The 10,809-nt window shown below is 40.8% G+C and overlaps 1 protein-coding gene across 8 annotated transcripts in view; it reads right to left on the bottom strand.

Annotated features, from left to right (window-relative positions):
• Positions 1 to 1,381: 1,381 nt before the first annotated feature.
• Positions 1,382 to 10,809, bottom strand: part of ARHGAP24 (Rho GTPase activating protein 24) — a 662,544-nt gene continuing 653,116 nt past the window's right edge. For all 8 annotated transcript variants that reach the window (XM_078445943.2, XM_078445942.2, XM_078445946.1 and 5 more), the window contains 2 exons: positions 6,248 to 7,325; positions 1,382 to 2,229 (listed from right to left, as the gene is read on the bottom strand). In XM_078445943.2, coding sequence (XP_078302069.1) covers positions 1,986 to 2,229; positions 6,248 to 7,325 — 1,322 coding nt within the window. In that variant the 3' untranslated portion in view covers positions 1,382 to 1,985. The remainder of the gene's footprint in view (positions 2,230 to 6,247; positions 7,326 to 10,809) is intronic.

Below are 10,809 nucleotides of genomic sequence, written 5' to 3'. Positions count from 1 at the left end.
TGTGCTTAGCTTTAACAATCTACATCTTTGAAACCACATAATAAGTCCATGAGAGGAGTATCTTTATTATTCCCAGTCTATATGGAAAAAAGTAACACCTAGAAGTCTCAGTATCAGCTAGCAAATTATAGAAACTTGAATGCAGGCGATTTGACTACATGATCTTTTGATTTTTACTATTGCATCTTTTGACTCACTGGATGAGTCCAAGGTTTCCATTCACTAGGACAGGGACCGGGAAGAGATGAAATGTGTATAGAGAGACTGATTGAGATCAACATTGTACATTGCGAATTTGACTTTCTTACAGAACATACAGGTGGAAAAATCTGGTTAAATAAAGAATTGGAAGGAGAACAGGAAACTAAAGGTAAAGAAGGTATCATTATACAGAGAGAGGTTAAAACCGAGGGCCCACATAAGTGTGTTGGTGGAAGGTGGATGGTGACAAGGATAGACGGTGTAAAGACTACTCCCCATTTGAAAATAAGTACATACAGACATAGAACCTTCTAACAACTCAATCCTATAAACTCAAGCAGTCTTTATTTGCAATGATGCCTCTTGTGACTTTTTGTTCTAGTGTGAGAAATATTTATTTGCCTGACTTCTCAAAATCATTGCCTTATTGGAATGTGAAGAGTTGTTCTCCCCAAACTCTAGGTCCAGAGAGCGCTGAGCTTCTCTAGAAGGTCACCATTACTGATGTTCATAAATTTGTCTGAACTGGACCTTTAAGCATCCACGTCTTAAGATTCTTGTGAACAAATATGTTTTCAAGAGGGAAGAACAATATTGTAAAAATTAGAAACAAAATAGTTTGCTTCTTCCAAATGTGTCTCTCCTTCGGGTCTACCCACTCCATACCCTGCTCTTGTGGCACTGCCCCTGCCAGCAGTCCTGTGGACAGGATCCCAGGTGACAACAGAACAGTGGGCCTGAGCTAGAGAAAAGTGTCGCTATATGGCACATACTCTTAACTGAGAGGTCACGGTCACACCATCACACTGCCTGCATTGCAAAGTGCTTTCTGGAGGATGAAGGAAAAGTCTGAGTGGACAAGAAATGTTCCTGTGGCACAGTGCAGCAAGCATTGTTTCCCAATCTCCAAACAGTGGGAAGAGTTTTTTTGGAAACCATCTAGCAGTTACAGAGACTCGGTCCAGAAAGTCAGAGTAATTCATGACATGACTCATTAAGTGCTTGTACCATTTCCCCCCCCCTAAAAATGCAGTCTGCACAAGAGACATGCATCTGTGGAACTCTCCAGGTAGACAATAGGCCTTGAGAAGGGGACTATTTTACAAAATCCAAAATTTTCTGTGTCAGAATACCTCAAAAGAAAACTGAGCAGTGTCAAGGGAAGAATTTCAAGAGCAAATCAAAGGTTTCTGGTGATTCTACTGTATTTTATAAAACCATTACATTTCTCTTTTTGGTCATGGCGAGGTCTATTGGCACAAACAGCACAGCCACAAAGTATTCTTTTGATTTTAATAACTCATCTGATATATATTTATATATATTTATATATCTGCTCATCTTCATTTCCTCAGCAAGAGGGGAAATAAAAATATTGATCTATAAAATAAGCTGATGAGAACACAATGCCAAAAATAGCTTATGTTAAGTGCAAGGGGTGAAGCTTGAAAGCAAGCTAAATTGCAACGACATATTGATTTAACATTTTAAATACAAGACTTGCAATAAAATAATTCTTGAGATATGCTTCTCATTTTTAGTTTACTTTTTAAAAACTACTCTCTATACACAAATCCAGTTGTAACACTTGACAGTAGCATTATGGGGCATGATAGAACTTTGGTACACATTGCAGATATGGATGGGTAATGTCTGGAAATGATATTCCTTCACCAGTTAGAGCACTGTACAGCAAGGAACCAGCCACCTGATCCCGTAGAATGTTCCCACCAGAACCGCAGAGCCCTTCCCAGATCCATTGGAGACAGCGGGAAAAAGTGGGCTCACTGGATCCATATTGTGTTTCCTCTCTCGGTTCTCCTGGGTTCCACTGTCAGCTCCCCAAAAGTGGAAAAAAACTGCTCCATTTCTTTCTGAAGCATGTCGTTTCTTTTCTCTGCATCTTCTTTTGCTCGCTCTGCATTTCGCATTTTGATTTCTATCATTGTGAACTTTTTCCTTTCTTGATCCAGTTCATCATGGAGGCTCATCATTTCTGTTTCCAAAGTCAAGTTTCGCTGTTCTAAGCTAGATATAGGATGGGGGAGGGAATACAAGATAAAGCAATTTTATTCACTTGAAATGTGACAGGGATACAAATATTATCTGAACTCTGTCTCTGCAATGCTTAGGAAATTGTAATGGGCCCTTTCAAATCAGTGAGGCTAGGTCCAATGATTTAAAAGGTGTTAGTTTCATTCATTCATTCATTCATTCATTCTGCTAGGATGATTTACTATCATTTAAAAAAATTTAATTTTTTTTTTTTTGAGAAAGAGAAGTGTTGGGGGAGGGGCAGAGAGAGAGGGAGACACAGAATCCAAAGCAGGCTCCAGGCTCCAGCTGTCAGCACAGAGCCTGATGTGGAGCTTGAATTCATGAGTCGTGAGATCATAACTTGAGCCTAAGGCAGACTCTTAACCAACTGAGCCACCCAGGTGCCCCAATTTACTATCATTTTAGCAAGAAGACCCCAAGACCTCTATTGGAAGCACTTAGTTGTCATTTGATTGCAAATGAATGAATGTCAGCACAGAGAAGCCAGAGACTGTTATCTGCACAGAATGGCAGATGCAGAAGGCAGCCTGAACCACAAGGCTTTCTGGAGTCATTTCATGTAATGTTGGCTTTACTAGAAGAAAGGGGGGAAGTGATAAAGTTGGGGGAAAAAGGACATCATATTTGCTTTATATCAAAGGAAAAATAATGATAGTGAAAATATCATCAAGAGATAGCTTAAGTCTCTTATGTCAGGAAGTAACTAATCAAAATAAAAGTGGTATAACAATATGAATACCAGAAAAAATTGATTTTTAGCAAAATCATTATTACAATTGAAGATGACTATTAATGATAAAAAGACGGATTCATCAGGGAGATATAAAAAATTCTGAACTTTATTCACCTATATTCACCTAGTAGTCTAGCCTCAAATTATTCAATATAAAATATAACAAATTTATAAGGAGAAATTGATAAGTCTACAATAACATTAGGAGATTTTTTTCTCAGAAATTATAGATCTGTCTGATAGAAATTAGAAGAAATGTAAAGGATTTGAACAACTTGATTAACACACTTGATCTATTAGGCATGGGTAGAATCCCAAACCAATAATAAAAGAATAGTTTTTTTTTTTAATTTTTTAATGTTTTATTTTTGAGAAAGAGAGAGAGAGAGAGCATGCAAGCAGGGGAGGGGCAGAGAGAGGGAGACACAGAATCTGAAGCAGACTCTGAGCTGTCAGTGCAGAGTCCAACATGGGGCTCGAACCCACAAACTGTGAGATCATGACCTGAGCCGAAGTTGAATGCCCAACCGACTGAGCCACCAGGCACCCCAAGAATAGTTTTTACCAGGCCAAATAATTGATATCATACAAATGAATTTCTCTGACCACAATACAACAAAGTGAGAAACTAATGTGGGGGGAAAGAACATCAAAGTCATGTGTTTAAAAGCTAAAGAGCATGTATCAGTGATTGATAACTAAACAAAGTTAAATAGTATCCATCTATCTATCATCTATCTATGAATTCTATTTCACTTCAATATTGGTGGGATGTAGTTTAAAAGAAATTGAAAGAGACAAATATGACTCTGAACAGGAATGATCAGAAATTAAATAGAATAGTTAACCTCTTTTTTTTTTTCAATGTTTACTTATTTATTTTTGAGACACACAGAGAGAGAGAGAGGGAGCAAGCAAGGGACAGAGGGACAGAATCTCAAGCAGGCTCTGCATTGTCAGTGCAAAACCCAACGTGGGGCTCCAACTCACTGTGAGATCATGATCTGAGCCAAAATCAAGAGTCAGATGCTTAACCAACTGAGCCACCCAGGTGCCCCTAGAACAGTTAACCTCTTCTATTTCCGTGGCTTGGGTATGGGGCAGCTCCTCGGCCCCATTTTTCTGTGGCCCTCTCCCTCTGGCTGTCAGACAGGTAGGAATGCTATAGTGAAATTGAGATGGCATTCTATGGGAAACTTTTATCATTTTATCAAAGTCTCTGAAATGCACTATACATCACAGAACATAAATACGTCACCAACGTTCTCATAAATCAGAATGATTTTTTTTCCTCTGCTAATACAAGTTTGAAGTGATATCTCTTGCTTTCCTGTGCTAAGTCCTAAGTTATCATCATGCATTGGCAGAAATCCAGAATTCTGGTTGCCAGTGGTTCCAAAAACTACATTCACAAATGAGAGTCTTTCTTCTTAGGTAAACCTCCTGCCACTTGGCATTATAAAGAAAAATTCAAACCAAGTTTCTGCTCACCAAGGTTTACAAAAACTACTTTCTAAGAAAGTAATTTTTCAACTTCATGGATAAGTAGTGCTTTAGTTTATATTTACTTTACCAAAGCTCTTGAAAATATATTTCTTTTGGCCTGAAAATTGACAAATGGATTCAACAAATATTAAAATACATTAAAGTTGACTTTCTGTGTAATGAAGAAGCCATGTGGGGTTTGGAGGCATAGCAGTAATTGAAGCCGGACAAAGAACGGTGTTCACTGCCATGAGGACCCTAGGACACCCACACAGGAGGAGGGCCACCAAGTCACACAGCCTGAATGTGGGGTGGAGACCACAGATGGGCAACTGCATGCTGAACTGAGTCTTGGGTCTTCTACTTGAGAATTAAATCTCCTACATTATGCTGAAAGGAGAATATAAAAACCATCAAGTTTGTAATGTCCGTAACCCTAGTAAAAACACGGGGTGGTGACATTCTGGTTTCTGGCACAGGGTTCTGTTTGTGAGCCCTGGGCTCCATTGTCTGTATTCCCGCCTTTCGAGTCCACGGAAACATCTGACAAACGCCCCTGATCCTGCCTAGATTGCTTCCCTAGAGAAGATGCTAGGTAAACGTCTACCTTGATCATCTTATTAGTAGATGTAAACTGATATAAATTAGGTTTTACCGTAAGTGCTTCCTTATAAATAGTAGTTTTTGCTCCTTGTTTCAGGCCATAATTTCCCTTGTCCATATGAATGCACGTCATGTCATTGTTTTTCTCAAAAATCTCCATGGATTCTAATCTCAGAATAAAAGCCAGACTTAAGGGGCACCTGGGTGGCTCAGTTAGTTAAGCGTCTGACTTCGGCTCGGGTCATGATCTCAGGGTTTGTGAGTTTGAGCCCTGGGTTGGGCTCTGGGCTGACAGTGCAGGGTCTGCTTGGGATTCTCTCTGTGTGTCTGCCTCTCCCTTGCTCTCTGTGTCTCTCAGAAATAAACTTAAAAAAAAAAAAAAGCCAGACTTAAAATGATCTCCAAGGCCCTCTCTGAGTCCCTGCCCATCCCATCTCATGGCATTTCCACTTGCTCTTCCCCCAAATGTCTGCACAGCGTCCTTTTCGACTTCCTGTAAGGCCCTGCACATGACCTTGCACCTCACCAATGCTTCTTACCCTCTACCCTGCGTTAGTCTTCTCCTTAGCATCTGATCTATTCTACTACTTGATCTGTCTCTGTAGTAGAATGGAAGCAGGTTCCACGAGGGCTGAGTTTTTGCCTATTTTATTCACTGCTGAATCTTCAGGGCCTAGAGTGGAGCCTGGAAGAGGGTAGACACTCTCTCAGCATTCAACTATGAAAAGAATGAAAAAGAAAGGTCTGTTTATTTTGATACTTTTCTTCACCCCTATTTCATCCTCTTTCCATCAGTGAAAACAGGCTCCTTACTTTCCATTTATCCTCGCCCCTCTCTTTCCAGACCTTAACACAAACCCACACGTTTACTAGCAGAAGATAGCACCATCGAGCACCTATTCTGTGCCAGGGACAAGGCTCAATGATTTCTTACATGCTTTTGAGGTAAAACCTACTCATATTTACGTTTTTCACAGTACGAACCTAAAGCGCAAAGAGATGAAGCAAACTGTCCCCAAATCCCACAGCTGACAAATGGTGAAGCCTGGACTTGAACTCAGGTCTGTGACTCTGGAGCCAGCATGTTTAGCCCCCTGTGTGAACCTGTCCTGCAGTAGGGGTCTGTCGGGCCCTCTCTGGCAGTTAGGAGCTGCAGATTTTCCTCACCTCTTTATCCTGGACTCATACTCTATCTTCTGTTTGGTCATCTCCTGTTTCAGGCTGGACACTAAACTGTGCAGGGCACTGTGGTTGCTGGTGTTGTTGCCCACAAACGTCTCACTGTTGTCGCTGCTACTGGTGGCACGACTGCTTCGACCTCCCACACTCCTCCGGTCACTTTTGTTTTCATAGTCCCCAGGGTGGGAGAGGTCATCCTGTGGGGGCCCATCCAAAACAGGGTCCTCAAAATTACTCCCGTAAAAGTCTTGCTCTGGGCAGGTGGTGGTGGAAGAGCGACAGGAGTTGGAATTCTCCGGGAGGGAGATTTCACAGGAGGAAGTGGACCAGGTGGCGCTGTCGACACTCTGCTTGTCATCAAGGTTCATCATGGAGAACTGCTGATGGACGTTATCATAGGTGGAGAGTCTGTTGTGCTGGCCTGACTCCCCTGCTTGTTCTTTCTGCTTGTTATCCCTCAGGGTCACGTAGCCATTGGGCAGCCAGCTCATGCTGCGACCATTCACGGGGTTCCCAAGCATGTCGGGGTTCAAAATGCCCATTCTCACCGTTCCATTCTGTACACTGTGGGTGCCCATTTTGGTACCAGACCCCTTCAGTGAAGAGGTCCTTCTGGCCTGTAAGCTCCCATTGGGAGTGGTTTGGGTTTTCTCCAGGCCTTCGGCATTACTGCTGCTGAAGGACCCATTGGTGACTATCCCACTGCCCTTATTGAAGGCAGGATTCTTTTTGACCATAAGAGGGGGGCTTCTAGAGACGTCCAGCTTGTGAACGCTGTTCCTTGGGCTGTTGGTTTTACTACCTGGTAGAGCTGTGGGGGATCCATTATCCACACCACTTCTCTGGGGAGACTCGGACTTGTCCCAAGAGCACCGCCTACCAGGACTGTCCTTGGTATTATTGTTCTCCTTATTCTGTAGCTGGCCCATGGTGGCTTTCTTCTGAATTTCATTGTTGTTATTGCTCGTGCCATCTTGGGGTTTGCTTTGCAGTTCTGCATCTTTGGGGAAGAGGCGATCATGTTTGCTAATCATCATTGACATCAACTGCTGGACCACCACCGTGCCTGGAATTGCATAGAAAACACAGCAGTTTATTTTCCAATTTGAAAGTGACTCTTAAAGAACCACATTCAGATGAACATTCAACATTTTTAGTAGTAGTATATGCAATGAACTGTACCTAGCACTTTACTTTCATTAGTTTAGTCAGATTTTAAAACAAATCAATGAATAGGTAGTTATTATCACTGTATTGTAAATGTTAAGTAACTTGACCAAGGTCACAAAGCTATTAAGGAGCAGATTCAGGGCTTGAAACCAGAGTTAGCTGGTACCAAAGAACAGGCTTTTAATCATTATGCACAATTTCTTGCAAGTTTAAGATTTAATTATGAGAAATCTTCCTTAGGAGGAGGTCAGCGTGATGTCTCATCTGACAACTGCCTGAAACCATCAAGACATTTTAGTAGCATTTCTAAGTGGGACCCTATATGATCTCTGGTGGATACATGGTCTGTCTTTCTCATGTAGCAAGATACTAAAGTTTTTTTTTTTTCTTTTCAAATTTTTATTTAAATTCTATTAAGTTCACATGCTATATGCAATATTGGTTTCAGGAGCAGAATTCAATGATTCATCAGTTACATGCAACATCCAGTGCTCAACATAATAAGTGCCTTCTTTTTTTTTTTAAATAAAAAAATTTTTTTAACGTTTATTTATTTTTGAGACAGAGAGAGACAGAGCATGAATGGGGGAGGGTCAGAGAGAGAGGGAGACAGAATCTGAAACAGGCTCCAGGCTCTGGCAGTCAGCACAGAGCCCGACGTAGGGCTCGAACTCAGGGACTGCGAGATCGTGACCTGAGCCGAAGTCGGACGCTTAACCGACTGAGCCACCCAGGCGCCCCAACAAGTGCCTTCTTAATACCTATCCATCTAGCCCATCTCCTACCCACCTCCTTCCATCAACTCAATTTGTTCTCTATCTTTAAGAGTTTCTTATGCTTTGTTTCTCTCTCTCTCTTTTTTCTTTTCTCCCCCCCAACCAAGTTCATCTGTTTTGTTTCTTAAATTTTATGTGTAAGTGAAATCATGTTGTCTTTCTCTGACTGACTTATTTTGCTTAGCATAATACAGTCTAGCTTCATCCACATAATTGCAAATGGCAAAATTTCATTCTTATGGATGGCCAACTAATATTCCATCATATATGTGTGTGTATTATTGTATCCTTTAGGTAAATACCTAATAGTGCAATTGCTGGATGGTACGGTAGTTCTATTTTTAGCGTCTTGAGGAACCTCCATACTGTTCTCCAGAGTGACTGCATCAGTTTGCATTCCTTCACAGTGGAAGAGGGTTCCCCTTTCTCCACATCCTCGCCAATACCTGTTTTTTTTTGTGCTGTTAATTTTAGCCATTTTGACAGGTGTGAGGTGGTATCTCATTGTGGTTTTGATTTGTATTTCCCTAATGAGGAGTGGTGTTGAGCATCTTTTCAAATCAGCCATCTGAGTGTCTTCTTTGGAAAAGTGTTCTCTATCTTTAGGAGTCTCTTAAATGGATTTCTTAGATGGATTCTTTGTTTTTTGGGTGTTTAATCTGATAAATTCTGTTTTTTTTAACTTTGTAATAAGTCTTTTTTAATTTTATTTTTTATTTTTTAAAAATTTACATCCAAATTAGTTACCATATAGTGCAACAATGATTTCAGGAGTAGACTCCTTAGTGCCCCTTACCCATTTAGCACATCCCACCTCCCACAACCCCTCCAGTAACCCTCAGTTTGTTGAGTCTCTTCTGTTTTGTCCCCCTCCCTGTTTTTATATTATTTTTGTTTCCCTTCCCTTATGTCCATCTGTTTTTTTCTCTTAAAGTCCTCGTATGAATGAAGTCATGATTTTTGTCTTTCTCTGACTGACTAATTTCGTTTAGCATAATACCCTCCAGTTCCATCCACGTAGTTGCAAGTGGCAAGATTCCATTCTTTTTGATTGCTGAGTAATACTCCATTGTGTGTGTGTGTATATATATATATATATATATATATATATATATACCACATTTTCTTTATTCATTCATCCACCAATGGACATTTGGGCTCTTCCATACTTTGGCTATTGTTGATAGTGCTGCTATAAATATGGGGGTGCATGTGTCCCTTCAAAACAGCACACCTGTATCCCTTGGATAAATGCCTAGTAGTGCAACTGCTGGGTGGTAGGATAGTTCTATTTTTAGTTTTTTGAGGAACCTCCATACTGCTTTCCAGAGTGGCTGCACCAGCTTGCATTCCCAAAGATACTGAAGTTCTATACGACTTTTGTCACTATTCAAATGCTTTAAGGCATCTTAAGTGACATCAGCCAGAATGGTAAAATGAAGATCTCCAAAAAGTCTCATCTCCATAAAAGCAACTGACACATGTGTTATGAATCAACATTTTTAGGAATCTGTAAATTAAAGACTTGGTGCAGTCTGGATAGTGTTTATTCAAGAAAACTGGTTGACTCTCAGTAAGAACAGCAACCTCTGTGGTGTTTTACCTTTCTTCCCATCCTTTTCTCCCTAGCTTTGTAACAGCCTTGAAAACTAATAGCCTAAAATCACAGTGGGAACCAGCAGCTTGGTAGACCCTGCCATGAGCAGAACAGCGTTGGAATTCCAAAGCTCCATGCCCAGATATTGTCATTGTTTGACATACTTGGTGGTTCCCTTGAAGACCCCACTCACAATGCACATCTTTATTTGATCTGACTAGTAATTTGACCAGTATGAAGAGCATTATTCTCAGGAGCATTTGTCAAAAATAATGAGGGCACTTTTGTTTAATATCATGGCTGCCCAAAGCAGTGGATAACAGTTGGGACAGACAGTAGGCTGTCTTAAAAAGACACAAAGCTTAAAAGGAAAATCTGAGGAATGAGATTTCCACAGGACGTTTTAGAAAGCTTGGATCTATTCCTGGGAATCTGGAAGACTACATGAATGTTTAAGGTTATGTGTATGTCTACAGCTGTGTGCATGTTCACACAGAAATTAGGAGTCCCTAGTCTCTCACCTCTGGCTTATCTTGAGGCTCTGCATGAGGAGAAACTGAAGGCTACTGCAGAGTTGTAAACTACCTGGCTGAATGTCGAAGGTTTGCCCCAACATGCATACAGAGCCTTTTGGTAAAAGATGGGAAACTTATTGACCTATGAAATTTAAGGAAATCTTTGCCAATAATTAGTTGACAACTAAGCAAACCAAGCAGAGACTTCAGTGGCCACACATGGCAAAGAATAAAGACTTTATAGAATTAGTCCAGAAAAATCACTAAAAAAACAACAACAAACCCTAGGAGGGGGAGAATCTGATATCCAATGTTCTCATTATTATATTATTAAAAATGTTCAGTTTTTGGGGCATCTGGGTGGCTCAATAGGTTAAGCGTCTGACTTCAGCTCAGGTCATGATCTCACAGTTCATGAGTTCGAGCCCCACATTGGGCTCTGCGCTGACAGCTCAGAGCCTGGAGCTTGCTTTGGATTCTCTCTCCCTCTCT

This window comes from Panthera onca, chromosome B1 (assembly GCF_046562875.1).
Source record: "Panthera onca isolate mPanOnc1 chromosome B1, mPanOnc1 haplotype 2, whole genome shotgun sequence".
Classification (NCBI taxonomy): domain Eukaryota; kingdom Metazoa; phylum Chordata; class Mammalia; order Carnivora; family Felidae; genus Panthera; species Panthera onca.
This window is presented reverse-complemented; position numbering and strand designations above follow the sequence as displayed.